General features: G+C 36.1%; 1 protein-coding gene across 1 annotated transcript; it reads left to right on the top strand.

The window, feature by feature from the left end:
- The first annotated feature begins 1,115 nt into the window (after positions 1-1,115).
- On the top strand, positions 1,116-20,237 carry slc27a6 (solute carrier family 27 member 6). Its single transcript, XM_027173628.2, has 11 exons — positions 1,116-1,193; positions 1,294-2,017; positions 3,855-4,064; positions 5,866-6,024; positions 8,293-8,417; positions 11,103-11,297; positions 14,094-14,184; positions 14,823-15,021; positions 15,917-16,014; positions 16,872-17,002; positions 17,425-20,237. The coding sequence occupies exons 2-11, from the start codon at positions 1,540-1,542 to the stop codon at positions 17,599-17,601; spliced, it is 1,863 nt and encodes a 620-aa protein (XP_027029429.1). The 5' UTR covers positions 1,116-1,193; positions 1,294-1,539; the 3' UTR covers positions 17,602-20,237.
- The last annotated feature ends 394 nt before the right edge of the window (positions 20,238-20,631 follow it).

Raw genomic sequence — 20,631 nt, 5'->3', positions numbered from 1 at the left:
ACTTTTAAAACTGACTCAACCTGGCCACCTGGTGGCGATGTGGTACAATGTTTAGAAACTTTTTTGCCCATCCTGTTAGGCCAAGTTTGTTTAGTATGTAAGGGCAGTTAATGGTTTGAGGAGATTACTATAATTTATGCACAATTGTGGTACTATAAGTGTTAACTTATGGTATTTTATAGGATGACTAATAAGATTTCATTCCTTATTCCAGTGTAGTCATTTCTCTTTAAATCTTTTACTATATTTTGTAGTCCTTTGTGCAGTAAACGATTTGGACATAAAGAAGAAGAAAACATGAAACTTAAAGAAAAAATAAGCACAAACTGTTCCAAATATATTCCCCTATATATATGTGGTATGTGGTAGCCTAGTGGTTGTGGTAATGGGCTATCAATCGGAAGGTTGTGAGTTCAATCCCCAGACCACCAGGCTATCACCGCTGGGCCCTTGAGCAAGGCCTTTAACCCTCAATTGCTTAGTTGTATAAAATGAGACAAAAATGTAAGTTTCTCTGGATAAGAGTGTCTTGTAAATGTGTCTTTGAATCCGTTAGTATATTTTTATGCTCTTTTTTGGATGCACTTAAATATTCTGCATATTAACAATAAAGCCATGACATCCTTAGTACAAAAAGCTTTTATTTATGAATTCATGAAAAGCCACACTAAAATGTAAAAACTTTGTTCTTTAAACTACAATGAAAAGCATACATTTCACCACACAAAGCAGTAAAATTCTGATAGTATTAATGCACAGTATAATATGTCAGTCCATCTGCAGATGTATAAAATTCAACTAACTAATAATGCACATTTATATTAATTCTTTCATTATTTCATGTTCAGTAACCATTTTAGGCATCTCTGGAAAATTGTCCGTAGTGTGTGAATGCGTGAGTGAATGAGAGTGTGTGTGTGCCCTGCGATGGTTTGGCACTCCGTCCTCTGGGTGCAAGAAAGAATTCACCCAGGATGGGGTGGCAGTCCATTGATTGGCACACAGACACACAAATTTATTCTAGCTAATCTCTCTCTCTCTCTCTCTCTCTCTCTCTCTCTCTCTCTCTCTCTCTCTCTCTCTCTCTCTCTCTCTCTGCATATGAGGAATCCAGAGAACGCAGAAGAAATATACAAGAACACACGGAGATTCTGAAACTCTACACAGACCAAAAACCAGCTAAAGATTAAATCGTAAAGGCCAATTCTACACATTGTTGGGTAACAACAAAAATATTTATCATATTTATAATATAATGTATACTTTAATTTTTTTTTTTTTTTTTTATGACAGACTCAAAGTCCAATGCAACCTGCCAATCATCCAGAACAGGCAATAGCACTGATAAAAACCAAAGGAAAACACACCCTAGTGAATGATACACCCATATGTACTGTATAGAGCTGGTTGTACAACCAAGATCACGTGACGTACAGTGCATTTCATAAATACGAGAGCTTCAACCCTAAAGAACATCTAACATGAGCTGGCTGGATGACTGAACCTTTACCTTTTAATAAAAGGTTTTTGGTGTAAATCATGGTTTTGTCATGGGTGACGGCTGTGCTCACGGGGATCATCTCGGTGAACATCGCACAGCGCCTGTATTTTCCGTACTTCTGGAAAGATTTCTTCTACTTGTTGAAAGTGCTCCGATTTGGAGCTCGACTGGAGTTCTACAAGAAGACAAAAATCGTGACCGTGATGGACCGTTTCGTTCAGCAGGCGCAGCTTATTCCTGACAAGCCCTTCTTGATCTATGAAGGCTGTGTGTACACTTATAAGGAAATAGACGAGCGGAGTAACCGAGTGGCGCACGCGCTGCAGCGCAACAGCACCGTGAACAGGGGCGACACTGTGGCGCTGCTCATGAGCAACGAGCCTGATTTCCTTTGCGTCTGGTTCGGTCTGAGCAAACTAGGATGTGCAGTAGCCTTTCTCAACACTAACATCAAATCCAGGTCTCTGTTGCACTGTTTCAACTCATGCGGGGCAAAACTGTTGGTGGTTGGGGCGGGTAAGTTACACCAAAATAAGCGGTGCATGTAAGAAAAAACAAAGTATTAACTATGTTTATTGACATTTTTGGTAGTGCATTCTACATTTAAAATTAGTGCACGTTTATTATTTTTTTTTCACCAGCCGATTGAAAAAGGCACAATTGTTTACATAATCGTGACATAATCGTCAGACTCCTCCTATATGTCAAGAAGCTTTTATTGTCATTTCGTAAAACAAAGACAGGGCTATAAAGGACTTAGGTAAGTAAGTCAGTCCTAGATGCTTAAAGTGCATCTGTGCAACCTGGTGCAAATAGTGCAAGACAAAAAGACGATACAAGACATTACACAAAAGACCCCTTTTCCTAAAAAGTTAAAAAGTCGACAGGGATTCTGACGTCACAGTGTGGGTTTGTTTATCTTACTTCAGCCAATCAAGGCACGCGCCCATGTTACGGCACACCATCTCATCTGAACTGTTTACGCCATACAATGGAATTTCCCCCTTTTTTGGCACGCGCTTGTGTTCAGTATTGACTTTCTTTCTAGTCACAATCCACAGTAATAGTTAGGTTTCATAAGTATTTTATTTTTTAACTACCCTACCAGGGGCAAAACATTCAGAGAAATATAACAATAATAACTTAAAAAAACTCATTTTTTCTACATAAATATTTGGGAGAATATGTGCCAATTAAACACAATGTCACTTTATAATGGACAGTTTTGTGTATCTATAGACCAAGATGTTTTATTTTTTAGAATAGAATAACATAAATAAAAGAATACTAATGGGAATTTTGTTGATCCCTTGATCCCATGAATGTAACCACAGTGTTACAGAGCACACAGCTGTGCATAAGCATTATTATTTATTTCTTAATTTATATGAGAGACTCATATATGGACATGCAGGAAAAATGAAACAGTATTGTGAGGCAATTTGTAAAATGGATGCATTCACTAAAAAAACATATCTCTCTGGAGGAATCATTAAAGGTTCAGTGTCAAAACGTATATAAGGATTTATATCTGTCCAAGAACAGGAGGAGTAGATGAAAAAAAAATGATAAATGAGAATCTTCAACCTGATTTTTATTTATATTACTGTCTTTGGTCTGGAATTCTGTTATAGGCAGTAAACTGTAGTTATGTTTTAATTAGGTCAGATTTACAGGCATAATTCCTTTTTCAAACTGACTTAAAAACAAACTTGCCAGCAAATTTGGCATAGCTGTGGTGTACAAAGCTGTGGTTTGGATTTGCTCAAGAAGACCAGGCCCCTCGCTTGTGATAGATGGACAGTAATGTACATGTACATGTTCAGACTGAGTTGCTATCCATTACTGTTAACTTCAACAAGTTAAAATCACTTGCACTACACTAAATAGCCTGCTAAGGTTTTTGGAAACTATTTTTTGTAATCTAGGTGTAGAATACTTATATAGTATTACTGTATATTTAACTGTAAATACGTCGACTATTGCTCATGCTAAGAAACATACTGTACTTATCTTTAATTTTACTGAAAGAACTGATAAAATGTGGTATCGTGTGCCATAAGATAATATGCTCCTGTAGTAGTAAATGTAGCTTACTTGAGCCTCATTTGCATTCAGCTTAGGTACTTTTTTTGGTCTATTTTCATCTTGTTCTATAAATTCTCATAGTTATATTTTATTTAAGATACTATATAACGATATATGAGATTTTTAGACATTGGTGAAAAACCATGTAGGGAAACTGTGTTATTTCTTTGTACTGCTTAAATCAAATGTGTGTATATTATTACTTTGCAAAAGTTTTGACTTTAATATGCTATTAAAATTATGTTTGTGCTTCTTATATTTATAGACCTGTTAGACACCTTGAAGGATGTCCTGCCTAACCTGCAGGAGGACAATATCTCTGTGTGGGCAATGAAGCAGGATGTCTCCCATCCAGGGGTCCATTGCCTTTTGGACAAGCTAGACCAGGCCTCATGTGATCCATTGCCTGCTGAGCTCAGAGCAACCACGTGTATTAAAGATGCCACACTTTATATCTTCACTTCTGGAACCACAGGTGTGTAAAAGTCCTAAATGGAAACTGGTCTTGAAAACTGAGTGAAGTGACTGAATTTTAGCTTTAAATATAAATTTGGAGATATGTTTCCTTTTTCAAGAACCCTTTTCTGATCAGTTTAACCAACCACAATAGTTAGCACATCAGACACTGTTTGCTGTGATTTTTTAAGCTTAGTAGAATTACTAGTGATCAAACAAATAGTCCTCTAATAAATGCGTCCATTATTACAGTTTTCTTAGTAAAATAATTTCCCAAAAATCTAGAAATTACAATTACCTTCATCAGGTATCATAAAAATCTAGTCGTTGTTTGTTGTGACCATAAATAAAAAAATACCTCATGATTACATAATTCATTTTTCACTTTTTCACTGTTGCTTGTCTTGCTTAATTGTAAATAAACAGTAGATGCATATGCAGGAGTAAACTTGCTTAAAAAACAGAACAAAAAAAACAACAACAATCTTATGCACTGTGGAGATCTTGCTATTATTTTTTTGAGTAAGGGCATCTGAATGGTCACAGTGACAAAGTCATGATCCTTAAAAGATAAGAATTGATCATTATATCAATATTGCACAATTTTCCGTGGCACAACTCAAGTGCTGTCCCTAAGTTTTGGTTTCAAACCCGCAGGATGATGCTGGCACTGAATCTATTTGTCTGGCTGAGAGACAGCTCTTAGGTAATAGGTCTGTGTGAAAGTGATATGAAAGTGATGAATCATAATATCCTTCAGTTATTGACAAAGTGGGATCATTGAACTAAAAAAACAATGAACAAACAGCACTAGGACTAATATCTGCTTTGAAGTCTCATCTGTATCATTTGTTTGCAGTTCAAGCCTCAACTTGGGGCTTAAAACCCATTCATTAGACTCGTCACCAATTCTCACATAATGCTGATTCTGATTCTGGTGTGTATTTGTAGAAGGTTAACCTACAAGTTTTACACCAACAGGTTATGACAGGAAATGTCTGCACAGAGTATCACTGTCTTGTAAATCACTTCCTAAGCAGCCACACCTACTAGGATATATGTTTCTTTATAGTTGGCTTGGAATGGAATAAAGTTTACTGACCAAAAGGTCACACGAAGAATCCCGTAATTTAAAAATAAAACAAAACAGGGAAAAAGGAAAAGACTCAATGCCAGGTTGGTGTGATGCCAGCACACTGGTATGATTGACAATAATGACAATTTTTTTATTTAATAGTAAAAAAAAACATGTATTTATAAAATTCATTTTAATATTATGAATCATATGCATAACATACTGTTATCTCTTACATGATAGCAGATCTTACAACAGTTACTTTCACACCAGACTCTTTTTTTCTTCTCTCATGAAGTTAATAAGACAGGAAAATGCAGCTTGTCATGTCATGTCAGAGAAACCAGAAAACGCTCCAAAGGCAGATCTTATGAATCATTACAAATGAATGCTGTACACAATATTTTTATCGGTATATTTGACTTTCTGGGTCATCCACTCAGGTTCCGGTGAAAGAGGTATTGCTTTTTAAATGATAATGTATTAAAAATGAAGCATTAACATAAACTTTGATTTGAATTATAACTAGTGCTACCATCAGATCAGCAGTTAAACACCTTCTGACCAATCAGATTAGAGAATTCGACATTGCTATGGTAAAAACTATAATAATCAACAAATCACATAATAATCATGTTAATATATAATAACAATAATACACGTTATTCAGAATGTTTTACTGATATATTCATGATATGAATTGGTATAAATATTTACTTTTTTGTTTCTGTGTCTGGTTTTCTAGGCTTACCCAAGGCTGCTGTGATCAGCCACCTGCAATCTCTCAAGGCCTCGTCTGGGTTCTGGATATACGGCGGCACTGCAGAGGATGTGATTTACACCCCACTGCCTCTCTACCACAGCGCGGCTTCTCTCATAGGTGTCTGCGGCACTATAGAGCTAGGTAACTCTTTTTTAAATAACACACAATCGTTTATTTTATACTGTATAATACATCATCCAAGACATAATGTAAAACTTCTTTAAGGACTACGGATGTTATTATAATGATACATGATCAAACTGTCATTATGGAGAGTAGATATAACTAACATAATCTCTGGATTACATAATTACTATTTACATAGTTTCTGAATTGAATTCAATATATCATGTGTTAACAATAGGGCAGATTAATGAATTCTCAACAGGCCCTGGATTTACTGGATTACAATCAGTTTAGTTTTTTCTATGCAAGATTCTTAGATCCAGGTAAACCTATTGTTTCCTGCACCAGCATTTCTAAATGAAACCCAGAAATAAATCATTTGTGTCCCTTATTTTAAGACAAAGTGTGATCTCTCCCTGATTTTTAACAGTCCTTGCAACTGCTGTTTTCTCTGGCTGCTTGCAACTCACAATATGTCTAAAAATAATGCCTGATTTTTTTATTCAAAAAACTTGACCTAACAGCTTGAACAGTATTTGCCTAAATATATTTGTAATTCTGCTTATATAGACTCCTCTAGATTGCATATTCATGTTTTTTTTTCCCCTAAGGGTAAAGATGTAGAGATCTTAGAGATTTCTAGATTGTCTAGTAGTTCAGTAGCAATTATTTTAATGGTTTTAAGCTGTCATGGTGTGTAAACTGCGGTGACCTGTAAGTGTAAAACACAAACCAGAAACACAAACCAAGGCTGAGAAATACAAGAACGTTCTTTGTCATCTTGTGTGTTGAGGGCTGTGGTGGCTCAGTGGTTAAGGCGTTGATTACTGAATGGAAGTATGTGAGTTTGAATCCCAGGGCCAGCAAGCTGCCACCTCTGGAACCTCTGAGAGAGGCCCTTAACCTTCAATTGCTCAGATGTATAAATGCTATAAATTTAAGATGATCTGGATAAGAACCGTCTGCCAAATTCTGTAAACTGATGTTTTCTAATTTTCTGTAGTGTTTCCAGAACTTTGCTTTTGGGTTGGGATTTTGGTTTGTTAGTGTGTTTTGTACTTATAATTCAATGTAATAAATCATAATGACTGTCCGTTAATTACTGGCATTCAAACAAACCTGAGATTAACATTTAACAATGAATAACAAATTAATTTGTTTGTAAAATCAAAAATATTTCCCTTTCGTAATTTACTTTAAGGTTAGGGTTGGGTTTAGGTGTCGGCATAGCCTTAAATGGTTAGAGTAGTCATTGTAGTAACCGAATGTTTGTTATGTTAATAGCAAAATCAGATGTAATATGTGACATTTTATATACAATACTGGAGTATGTCATCACAATTTTAATTCAGGTTGCACCTTTAAAATGTGTCACCACCATATGTTCCTAAGGAGTTTATATCCAAGCTGGAAAATGATTAACACACCTGTAATGAACATTTTTTTCAATCTGTAGACATACAGTAAAGTTGCATACAGACATACAGGTCATTCACCTCCTAGTAGAGGTGAATGACCTGCAGTAAACTCGCTGGACATCCAGGACACAGACTTTGGTTGTTTTTCTGTTTATTTATTCAGCCGTCGTCTGAGGACAAGGTTAGTTTTTATGCCAGGCATTCTGGGCTATCCTTTCCCAGAAACCTTGTGTTCGGAAAAACTGTTTCACCACTGTTAGTGTGGACAAATGGAGAAGCTCGAGTTAAACGTGTAGAAACGTGTTAATCTTGAGTAGAAACCAGATCAGCCTTTTTACTGCTGAGCCATTTTGCAATATCAGAAACAGACAGTCAATTCAATTACACTGCACATGACAGTGACTCACACTTTGGGAGTAATGTATAGAAGAATCAGTGTTTTTAATAAAGTAACTGTTGAAGTTTTTTAATATGTCTGCTAAACAGCAGTATTTATCGTAGAAATCAATGAATGCGGTTTCTCTTCTGTCTCCTGTAATGTTGAATTCTTGGATCTTATTGGTCAGGGTGTGTTGTAATTCCAATCACAATTAGTGTGTCTCAGTCTTTAAACAATAAAAAAATTGTTAGCAACTTAGGCTGAATCACACCACATCATTGTTCATCAAGTATTATTGCTTGCTAACACTTTAGTAACTTGCCAGTAAAAGCACACACACACACACACACACACACACACACACACACACACACACACACACACACACACACACACACACACACACACACACACAGATATAATGTCAGAGAAATGCAGAGAATGTTTATGTTACTCTTCTTTTGTTCTTTTGTTTTCACTTCATAGGTGCAACCTGCATTTTAAAGAAGAAATTTTCTGCCTCACAGTTTTGGAACGACTGCCGAAAGTACAATGTTAGCATCTTCCAGTATATTGGGGAGCTGTGCCGCTACCTGTGCAATCAACCCAAGGTAATTCCCATCTCAGTACCTTGGTAATTTTGACCATCTCATTTTTTTTTTTTGGACCAAACCGAGTTCTCGGTTTCTTCTAGTGTAGAGCAAAATGTTTTAATTTCTGTAGGCTTATTCTGAATTAGCCATTTTTAGATGAAATATGGAATTAAATTTTATTTACAAAATAATATTTAGGTGGCATGGTGGCTTAATGGTACCCTCCATTCACAGAGTTTGCAGGTTTTCTCTGTGCTTAAGGTACTCTGGTTTCCTCCCCAATCCAAAGACATGCATTGTTGGCTGATCAGCATCTCAAAATTTCCATAGTATGTGAATGAGTGCTTGTGTTTTCACTTTGATGGGTCGGCATGTGGTGGTTCTAATCTAAAGATGTTTATAAGGCCTTGTCCTTCTAGACCAGATTCTGACATTGTCATCGGTTGTTTTTTTTTTAAGATTATGACAAGGGCAGTAGGGACTGGAGACGAGTTGTCGGGGATTAGGCATAAACAACTTCCTAGTAAATCTTCTAGTAGGCCTTCTAGCAGACCTTGGCCTGGTCCAGATTAGCTTGATCAGGAGATGAGCATGTGTTGATTTTGAGCCAATGATTAATGTTTTGCTTTTACATATCTTCTTTAATTGAGTTCTGTCTATAAAATCTTGATGTAATCAGTGATTGTGGCCCTTCATCTCTCATGCTGTATGCGGCGTGTTGGGTCCTGCTGCGCAGCTGAACACAATATATTGTGAAAACTTTTTTACTCTTGCACAAAACATCATATCCAGTGTGCCCCCTGCCTGTGTCTGGTGGATAAGTTAATGATATACATGATATAATGGTGTATTCAGAGAAATATAACAGAGCACAGCCTGACATAAAGAGTGCTTAACAATGGAAAACTAGAACTATGTGTCAGTAGTCAACACTGTTATACTGTACCTGACTGTTAAAGTTTTGCTGAAAATAAGAGATTAGGTCTATGAGATAACAGCTCAGATTGACTTAAAAAAGAAACAGAGCCTAAAACTGTCTTTTTGCTTTTTATGTAATAGAATAGGACATAACATAACACAACATAACATAACAGGCTCATGGCTCATAGCATAGTGTAACCAGGGTGTTGGGAAGAAGAAGTGGGACTGGAATGAAAGGAGTGAGTCTCTGGGGCTGCTAATTTGCACATCATACATATTTATTGTGCCTTGTATTATTATGAGAGTAAGGGATCAGGGATGTTTCTGACTATTCTTATATATATTATTTAACACAGATTGTTGTAAAGCCTTTAGATGATGTTTTAGGATTATTCATAATTAGAAATACTTTGAAGTCAAAATTAAGAGTGCCAACATCATGGCTGAGCCAAGATATAATTCAGTGCAACCATGTTTTTGCTTTTGATATATTGATAAGATTTAATAATCAACTCCTGAAACCCAACACTTATGTTAACCATTATTTTATTTTTTGCGATATTACATCCAGTATTCCTGGACATGTACAGTAGTATCATTCTGTCATGTACAACTTATGATGGTACAGCATGTGCCTTACATAACGATACTTCTACGTGGTTGCCATGTTTTGTGTCACTAGCATTCTTTGTCGACTGACGGACAAATAGAGGCTTGTGTTGGATGACCACTGCTTCCCATGCACCTTTTGTGTTTCTCTCCGCTATCACTTATCTCCACAAATGAGCAAAGCAAACGCATTGAAAGCTGCCTTTGTGTCAGTCTGCTGATTCTCCTCCCTGGCAGAACTGACCACCCCACAGTAAATCACTGAACTACACTACAGACTGAAGTGCAGTTTCCATCCACTTACTCATTAGAAATCATGAATGGAAATTTAATACATGCCTAAATACCATAAAAGGATATGCTCGTTTGAAGTGCAAACGTTGACACAATTTTTTTTTTTATATTCTACATATATAACCTTGTAAGGCTCCAGGAAAATGCAACAGCTTCTGGAAAGGAGTTGGAATTTCTGGATGAGTTCCTGTATTTTTTTGTTTCAACTGTACAACAGGAACCATGAGAATTATTGTATGAAAAAATACTGGAACTAATGCATATGCTTTCAGAACAAGGACCAAGATTGAGATTGTGCTGTTCTTTATATTCTGCCATGTTGCTTGATTATGTAAAGAATTTTCTCATCAACATGATGGTAGTAAACATGGCAGTACCACAAAAACAAATTTATATGTGATTATATACTAGATATTATTGCTCCACCACTTGCTAATTTTTAACTGGAATGACACTAAAATTTGGGGGGGGGAACAATTTCAAATAAACAAGTTGTGCAAGCAGTTACGTGAACCTGTTTGTGTCGTAATAACAAACTGCTTTTGTTAACCCACACAGCTGTGTCTGAGGATCCTGCTACACTGGTATTCCAGCATGAACTGGTAGAAATGCTACTGACAAGTTTATGTACAAGTTTTTACCACTTTTGAAAATGACAATCTTTACCTATTTCTCAGTGAACCAGAAAACTGATTATCTAATTATCTGATAACTGATTATTAGCGTTTTGAGACGATAACATCACTCCAGTGCGTTAATTGTTTTCCCATAAAAGTACATCTTATTGTTTATTATTCTTGACATTAGAGCTGTAAGATGCTTACGAATGTATGTAAAAATGTATTGGATTTCTTGCTAAGTATGCACCGTTACCATCAGGCTGAGAATGAGAAGAATCATAAAGTGCGCATGGGTGTGGGAAATGGCCTTCGCCAGGATGTATGGAAAGAATTCCACAGTCGTTTTGGGGAGATCCGTATGTGCGAGCTGTACGGCTCCACCGAGGGGAACCTCTGCTTCATGAACCATATCGGCAAGATTGGTGCAGTCGGACGATCCAACTTCTTCTACAAGGTGAGTGAGATTTTCTTTCTTTTCTTTTCTTTTTTTTTTTTTTTTTTAGAGTTTTCTGTATTATTCATGAATACTTTATGATTGTCAGGAGGGCACTGACATCAGGACATAGGAATCTGTTTAGATTTAAACTTGGGTTATTATAACTTTATCTATAACTATATGATTTGAGAGCTCTAACTACTGTATAAAAAAAATCTATTCTGAGTTAAAGGTCATTTCACTCATCTGAAAAGCAGGCATTTAAATACAGTTCCCCCTTTAAGGCTTTGAACTTAAACAGTCCATTTAAGCAAAACAGTAACACAACCTTTACCTCTGATGATAGCTAAAAAACACTGAAATGCAGACTAAAAAAATAAACATCTTTCCTCTTTTACACAGTAGCAAGCTCAGATGCTTGAAATTGTTGATCAGATTGAAAAGTTTATTCCATTTGTAGTAGAATAAACATCCTTTCGGCCAGTGTTCTACATGTTGCTTAATCCTGTCTAATCCTGCTCACGTAATGCACAAGCAATGGTGCCATGCTCACCCTGAACTTATGAAACAGTGCACACTTGGTATTGCCAATTACAGTGGGTTACATAAAAATCCACCCTACTGTACATTTGCATTGAGCATTTTGTATTACTGCAATCTGGATCTGAATATATCGAAAATAACCCCTTAAAAATCATAGTGGAAGGAATGTTAGACAATTACTGTTTTATTCAGGTTGATGAAACTAAAATTTGCTATGAAACTAAATGTGAAAATTCATTCTGGGGCAACCGACAGAACTGCATTCGTTCAATTGTCACTCAGTTGTCAGGCGAGTGTGAATCCTGATGGTGTCTCATTCACTTGTAGCCAGGTGACAAGAGTGCAAAATTGGCTGTGCTGTTAGAGTGGCAGGAATGGGAAACTAGACACTAGACAGTCCAAGACACGTTGTTTGGAGCTCATGTACGTGAAAGAGTTTAGATAGAGAATGTGTAGAATATGTTATATGGCATGAGCAGCAGCTTATGAAATTGAACTTGGTTGAAATTGAACAATTTTAAAACAATTTGCATAAATTGTTTTTGGGCTGATTTAAAGACAGTGCTGTCCATCGGCATACTGTAATCTAGCTGAGTGAATATCATTTGGTAAAATGGTGTTTGTTCCTCCAGCAGAGTTTTATATAATTGTAGAATCTATGCAAAGGCAACACTGCTGTTGTGGCAGATCAACACTTCACGTTAAACCACTTTGTTATTTTTTTCCTTTAATTTGTCAGTCATCTGTTTTACTACTTTGGATAATAAGCACATTGAAGCTTCTTTGACTGTTTTTATGGCCATATTAAATAGAAGACTGTTTGGGTTGCATATATACCCTATAGGCTGGATAACATACAGACCAGTGATCAGATTTCTTCTTGGAAAATCGCCATATATACTTGAATGAGAGCTTACATTCCTAGACACTGCAAATAACTTAACTATTTTTAGGAATGCAGTTATGGCTCAAGTGCAAGTATTTACAGATAAACCATACGATTTACATCCTTGGATTTCTTGTTTAGCTGAGACAGGAGACACCTAAAACAATGCTTTTTCTGCATTTTCACACGAAAGCAGCAGTCAGACTTAATGTGAATACAAATGTATGTGGTGGAAATGGCAATACCCAGAAAGAACATGTGGTAGCAGTTACTCCGGCTTTGTGCCAGCATTCACTATGGAAACTTTAAGCTGTGTGTTCATGTACCTTGGTCTTGAAAGCCAATAGTACTGTAAATGTAAAGGTGAGCATTTCATATCTTGGTCAATAATAGCTCACTGATTCTTGAGATAAGGGACAAAACATGTCCCCATCAAAATGTTACAATTTGTCTTAAAAAACAATAAATTGTTTCATTTAAAAAGGCTTTAAAAGTTGGATATGAAAGAATTGTGTATGTTTAGACCCTTAGTTTTGTATATATTTATGTTATTTCATAGAAATTTTATAAAATACCGGCACTGTACTATGAAAGCCCATGCAGATGAACTCGTCTTCTGTAGAGGTCACAGTATGAAACTCCAAAAAAAAGTGTTTTAAAATGCCCAAAATGCACAAATATGAATATGATGTTAATTGCATGGCTTAATAAAATCACAAAATACTTAAAGTGAACATTACATTATTTTATACATAATAGTGTATACAATACAATTTATCACTTAACCTTGCTAAGGCACACCATTTCTACACACTTAAAGACTTTACAATGTTGTTGAATTGATCAAACACACAAAAAAACATATTTTCATGTGTCAGACGGAGTTGACAAATGTCAACTTACTAAGCGAGTAAATGTACATTTTTATAAAAAGTGGTTGAATAAAAAAACTGTTCCTTTTTAATGGTATGATAGATGAGACCCGTGTTTATGAAGATATCCAGTTCAAATTAATGTAGGATCGATTTTTTGTACTTTTGTCCCTTATCTCAAGAATCAGTGAGCTCTATGTTAAGATTGTAAAGTGTAAGGTTCAAATATGGGACATTTGCATGTTCTGTAAATATCAGATTCTTCATGGATATTTCATAATTCTTTTTTCCCCATGTGGATTTCTTGAGTGTTTTTTATTTATTTAATCAAGTAATTATTTTGTTAATTAAATAAAATGTTAATAAAATAGAAATAATAATACATTTTTTTCGTAAAATTCTTTTTCTTTTTCTTTTTTATCTTTGTCTGCTACAGTGCACCTGTCTTGTTAGCCATTAAGAAAGTTAATGTAAAATACTATTTTAATTTTTAAATTTTAAATTTTTTTCCAGCTCCTCTTTAAGTATGACCTGGTGAAATACGACATGGCCAAAGATGAGCCTGTGAGAGATGAACACGGTTTCTGTCAGCGGGTTACTAAAGGTGGGACAATGCAAGTCTTGTTGTCTTTGACTAAGTCTTTAAAATGTACCAGTTGAACTAGTCCTGAAAAGTGACACTGAAACTGAGAACAAGCACACGAGGAAAAATGGGTCATGAAACCAAAAATGTACAATAGTATGAAACTCTGTATACTTCACAAGTTGTGCCTAGATATTGTGTCTCAATATTGTGTTCATTCGTATAGATACATTAATATTATTAATGATTGACTATTTACTTGATATGACTTGTATGGATTTATTCCAATAATATAAAATGTCAAGCAAAACAAAATGACCAAAAAGGGCTGAAGGATGTTTAATAAAACAATGACATCATGAATAATCCCACAACATAGAAAGAAATACACAGAAAGTCTGTCTCTATGCTGCAGTGTTTGAAAGCTGAAACAATATCACATTTTTGATGGAAATAAATCAAATATACTCATATAGTTCTTGATTTTTGCTACTTATGCATTCAAAATAGCTATTTGGAATGTTATTAATATTGAGTTTATCATATTGTTGGATATCAGTGTTGAATTGATATTGCTGAGCCATTAATAGATTTATGCCATAAATACGTGTGATACTGATTGGCCAACACGAAGATGACTGATCTGATATTGTTCTCAGGCGAGATGGGTTTGCTGTTGTCCAAAATCAATTCCCGGAGTCCATTCTTTGGCTATGCTGGGAGCAAACAGCTAACTGAGAAAAAACTCATGAGGGATGTATTTAAGAAAGGAGACGTCTATTTTAATACGGGTGACCTGATGGCCGAGGACTGGGAGAATTTCATCAGCTTTAAGGACCGTGTGGGCGACACTTTCAGGTAAGGCAGGAAATGTATGCTGCATGTTGGCCTGCATTTCTAGACAATCACGACTTCTCGGTCACAATTTACTTTGTATACACCTGTCACATGGTTCTGAATTAAACCTCATAACGTAATGGGTCTCATGGTTAAAATTATGTCACAGTGTTTGCCACAGGTTTGTTTAAAACCTTAGGGGTAGACTGGGTGTGGTTGCTTGGTTAGTTGAGTTTGGGTGTGTGTTATCACAAAATAATTCGCACAGAAAGAGTATATTTACCAGCTTTGTAAAAAAAAATTATCATTTCCTTGGTCCTGTTAGGTTTCTGTTCATCTGCTCTTTTCTCTGCCCTACATTCTTCAATTTAATTCAATTCAGTAAACTTTTTTATAACAGCCTCTCTCTCTCTCTCTCTCTCTCTCTCTCTCTCTCTCTCTCTCTCTCTCTCTCTCTCTCTCTCTCTCTCTCGAACAAACCCAACCTGCATGTTTTTGGGCAAAAAACTCTCTCTCTCTCTCTCTCTCTCTCTCTCTCTCTCTCTCTCTCTCTCTCTCTCTCTCTCTCTCTCACACACACACACACACACATACACACACACACACACACACACACATACACACACACACACACACACACACACACACACACACACACACACACAAAGGTTGAGTTAGGATCTAGGGAAAAGGGGAGGGGGGCTCCCCTTTTCCCTAGATCCTAACTCAACCTTTGTAACTGAAACCTGAAACAATCTTTAAATTGATTACAACATATGTGTATGACTGTCAGTGTACTCAGAGTGAGAACAAATTTCACAATATTTACAGATTTATCTCCTATCCTTTTTTCACTATTTCACCAGTCAGTCATGTTAAAGTTGTGTAAACTTGATGACTTAAAACCTATTTTCAGGTGGAAGGGTGAAAATGTGGCAACCACTGAGGTGGCAGAGGTTCTTGGACTGCTGGACTTTATTCAGGAAGTCAATGTCTATGGTGTGGAGGTTCCAGGTACTAAAACATGGCTTGTTTGTTTATCTAAATAAAATATGTTAGACAAAGTGTATATAAGTATAGTTGGAACAATAGTGACGTGACATACAGCTAAGTATGGTAACCCATCCAAAGTGCACACACACCGCAGTGAACACACACACACCGTGAACACACCCCCGGAGCAGTGGGCAGCCATTTATGCAGCGGCGCCAGGGGAGCAGTTGGGGGGGGGTTCAGTACCTTGCTCAAGGGCACCTCAGTCGTGGCCAGCCCGAGACTTGAACCCACAACCTTAGGGTTAGGAGTCAAACTCTCTAACCATTGGGTCAGGCTACAACTTATATAAGTCGAAATAATAAAATGTGCTACACACACGCACAACAATACAACGAATGTGAAAACTGTAATATAGCAGTGGAGATTTCCATTGATTTATAATATTTATAATAGTGCACCAGCTATCAGAGTGCTAGTGAACAGAATTTAGCTGTTATCTATGTCCGGCAAGAGGCTGATGTGAAACAGAAGGTCAGAGAAATTTACTGTTAAATGTTGGTTCATCTCAACTGGCGAGGGAATGCTGACTTGTAACAATCAACAATGTCTATAACGTTATACACTGTAGATCATAAAGACAGATAGGTTAATAATGTAGGCTTACATGTTTTGACCCACATCTAAAATGTGTATATTATTGACACATGATGCTGCAGTATAGCCAAGCATGATAAACAATTAATAAGAAAAAAAAGTAAATATATTTAGGACATAAATATATCAGTGTTTATAATAGCAATACTGACTTAGGGAGTATTGTCCATGTGATTGTCCCACTTAGTGGAATAAATTAAAGAGGAAATGTTTTTTCGTAGGACATGAGGGACGAGCCGGCATGGCTTCACTGATCATTAGGCCTGACTGTGTTTTTGATGAAAAGGAGATGTTTGAGAACATCATGGCTCACCTACCAGCGTACGCTCGCCCCCTCTTTATCCGAATACAGGTAAGATTAATCTCTTTAAAAGATTAAAACTTTAGCGGATTTATAAAGGATGTCTTTTGACTAAAGCACTGAACAACATGATGCTGTACATGCACGATATTTTTGCTTTGTACCGTATGGTGCTTTTTTGTGTAAGAGGAGATGGTTTCAAAAACTTTTTTGTATCAATTCTGCCCCCTGCTGTTCATAACACAAAACACAGTGCTTATCAGGTATAGAAATTAAATGAATATTCCAGTAGTTTTCAAGTTGATCAATATCTAGTGCACACAATTCTCATTCCATAAAACCTTTGGGAAAGCATAAATAACTGTTGTATTGTATCGGTCTAAATGATATAGTCTTGAATTTATGTTATGTAGCCCTGGAAAGGACACAAATCACTATATGACTTAATGTTTTCTTATTCCACTGCTTGTTAGGAGTCTATGGAGGTGACCGGCACATTCAAGCAGCTGAAGTTCTGTCTGGTGAAGAACGGTTTCAACCCTGCCACCATCTCTGACCCGCTCTACTTCTTAGACTATACAGAGAAATGCTATATTCCCCTCACAGATTCCATCTATAACAGCATAGTATCAGGTCAGCGAAAACTCTAGGCCATAATTGAGCTCCGTTATACTGACAAACCAAAAGGACATGCTGTTCTAAACGGAAGATTTTAAATACGCCCATCTCTTTTGTAGTATTGTATATTTGATTGGGCCTGAGAGCAATCCTGAATGACTTCATGTTGAATAATGGATCATTTATTCCTTTGTAAACATTTCACAGAGACAGTATTGGTTAATAATGAATTAGAGTTATAATGACTTGGGTGGCCTTTTGCGGAGAGCGAGGAGACTGATTGCTGCGATGGAGCTGAATGAGAGGAATGATTCTCACCAGTGCACACCTGGTATCGGGTTCTGGTGCCTCCGGTGTCTGTCTGGCACAGCTTAAAATGCCAGGTGACTCTTAGCCTTAATAATGTCCCTACTTCATCTCCTCAGCTCTCTCTGCTCTCCTGCGTTCCTCTGCATCTTTGGAGATCAATACAGGAAAGGCACATGGCTGCTATCATCATCATAAAATTAGATTTCACTTTAGATGTAAAACATTGCTACTGTATATTAAAGCTGTGTTCTGTAATTACATACCTCTTCAGATATTGATATGGACAAATGTTTGTCATTGGAAGCTCTGCCTTTTGCATGCGTCTTTATCACGAGGTCATGAGTAGATTATTTTTTTCAGTTTCATCATTTTTAATAATGTAATATTGGTCATCTAGAGCTATTTTTGTGAAAATCTTAAGGCAGCTTGTCTTAAATGCTTAATAATAATTCAAGTTGTTTTACAAATTTACAAGTTTGGTTTACATTTTGGCTATACAAATAAAAAAATTTTGTGTTTGTTTTATTTTTTACGAACTATTGCAAAAAAAGCCTCTAGGCTAGTGGCTTTGGTAGCATGGGTAATTGAAGGAATTTAGTAAATAAGGAAATAAAAGCCATAGACATATAGATACACAAAGGTATTGACAGCACTGGAACATGTTCCAGTGGTTATTTTGCGCACTAATGGTCTGAACAGTGTCTATGTTGTTTTTTTGCCTTCGCTCTGTGCCATTTGAAATTAAACTTTACAGAGTGAGTATTGAAGTTAAATTGAACAGTGCTTTCTCTAAGCTACCTTTACTCAGCTTAGAGAGCTGCTCCAAAAGCCAAAGCAGAAGTAAATAAGGTATTTTGGCATGCGCGGCTTCTGCAAATGAATAAACAGACACAGTTGCTTATAAGACGCAGTCCAATCTTTAAATTCTTTCCATGGTCTATAGTGCCCACATACTTTTTCACATTTTGTAGTGTTGTAACCTGGAACTGCATGTAACTTAATTGGGATTTTATAGAAACAAGTCTGGTTCAAGTTTGGAAAGGTGTAAGGTGAGTTAGGGTTGTCTTATTAAAAAAATCCCAAACTTTCAATATCCCCAACAATTCAATTTATCATCAAAAATAGACTGTCACAAATGTGACTTGGTCTAGATGAGATAATCCACTAAAGTCATTAAGGAAGGCAATGTTATGTCAGTATTAAATATTATGGGCTAAATTCTGTGTAGATTTATAACATCCCAATTATGTCTGTTTCAGTTTTATGCTGTCGTGCTACAAAATGCTGAAAGGTTCAAGGAAGTGAATACTGTACTTATGCAATGCCCTGTATAATGCATGTACATATTAAACTTCCTGGCTAAAGTTAGTCAATTACAGAAATTTCTAATTGTGTAAAATAAGCCAGATGTAGGATGTTGGTAATAAAAAAGTTGTTACCAAATTCAAATTCAAATTTATTTGTATAGCGCTTTTAACAATTGACTCAAATGTCTCAAAGCAGCTTTACGGGACATAAAACAAAAGGTTAATATAAATAACAATATAAAGATCAATATTAGATATATTTAAATGCGTTTGTATTTATCCCCAATTAGCAAGTCTGAGGTGACTTACCACACTTGGTGTGGCAATAAGATGCCACCTTTCTTGGAAATACTTTCTTCGCATATCCCAGCTTTTGGAGGTTGAGGTCAGAGTGCAGGGTCAGCCATGATACAGTACCCCTCGTGCAAATAGTGTTAAGGGCCTTGCTAAAGGGCCCAACAGTGGCAGCTTGACAGTGCTGGGGCTTTAAACCCGAACCCAGAGCCATAATTTGTCACAATCAACAGGTCTGTCAAAGGTGGGATGTAAACATGTGCTATTATTTGGAGCAGCATGTGGAAGGAAACGGTATCAGAGAGGTTGGCAAATTAAAAAATGCAAGTGATCTTCCACAAGACGAATCTTTACTATTGGTAATGGAGCTATGAATAAAGTCAGCATAACTACATGTAACTGATACTGAATTTTTAAGTAATGAAAGTAATATTATATACAGTATACTCTTTATGTCGGAAGTGTGCCTTACATGTATCAATACAGAGAGAATGTTTATTGTGTGTCAGATAAGCGTGCCTACACCAAGACCTTCTCTTTCTAATTGCCTTTTTATTCTTTCCTTAATTCAGAATTTACTGTGAATTATACATTTGTTCAAGTCGTGCTGGAATAATACATTTAAAAACATTTTGAAAAGGCTTAATTTTTGGCACCACTGAAAGTTGGTGTCTTGCAGTAATGAAAGCATTGTGGATTAGAGGTTTTGTTTTGTAGCCTTTACTGAACATCGCTATTAAATCTGCACTTGACTGTTATGACAGCAATGTATTCTTTAATTAATAACTAAACTTATATTTATCGATGGTGAAGACATTGGTTTAATCAATGTAAAGTTGAGTTCAATTTTCATTCTTCACAAACGAGTGTAAATGTTTGCACACACTATGGCAAAATGAAGAAAATAAAAAAATTCTATACAGAAATAATATACAGTAAGAAGTCATTTGGTGTGTTAGATTTTTTTTTTAAAGAAAGGTTTCATTCATTATCTCAAAGAACGATATGGTGTTACAGTATGTATGGTGTCATGTTTATGTATCCTTCCACTTGTGAAATCTTCTGTTATATAAGTGTTACATAATTTTGTTTAATTCTCTCTAGTATCCCAACGCAGTCTAAAGCTAATGAAAGAAAATTAATGTTCAGTGG

The sequence above is a fragment of the Tachysurus fulvidraco genome, chromosome 20, assembly GCF_022655615.1.
Source record: "Tachysurus fulvidraco isolate hzauxx_2018 chromosome 20, HZAU_PFXX_2.0, whole genome shotgun sequence".
In the NCBI taxonomy this organism is placed as follows: domain Eukaryota; kingdom Metazoa; phylum Chordata; class Actinopteri; order Siluriformes; family Bagridae; genus Tachysurus; species Tachysurus fulvidraco.
Note: the sequence above shows the minus strand (reverse complement) of the source record. Positions and strands in the feature narration are given on the sequence as shown.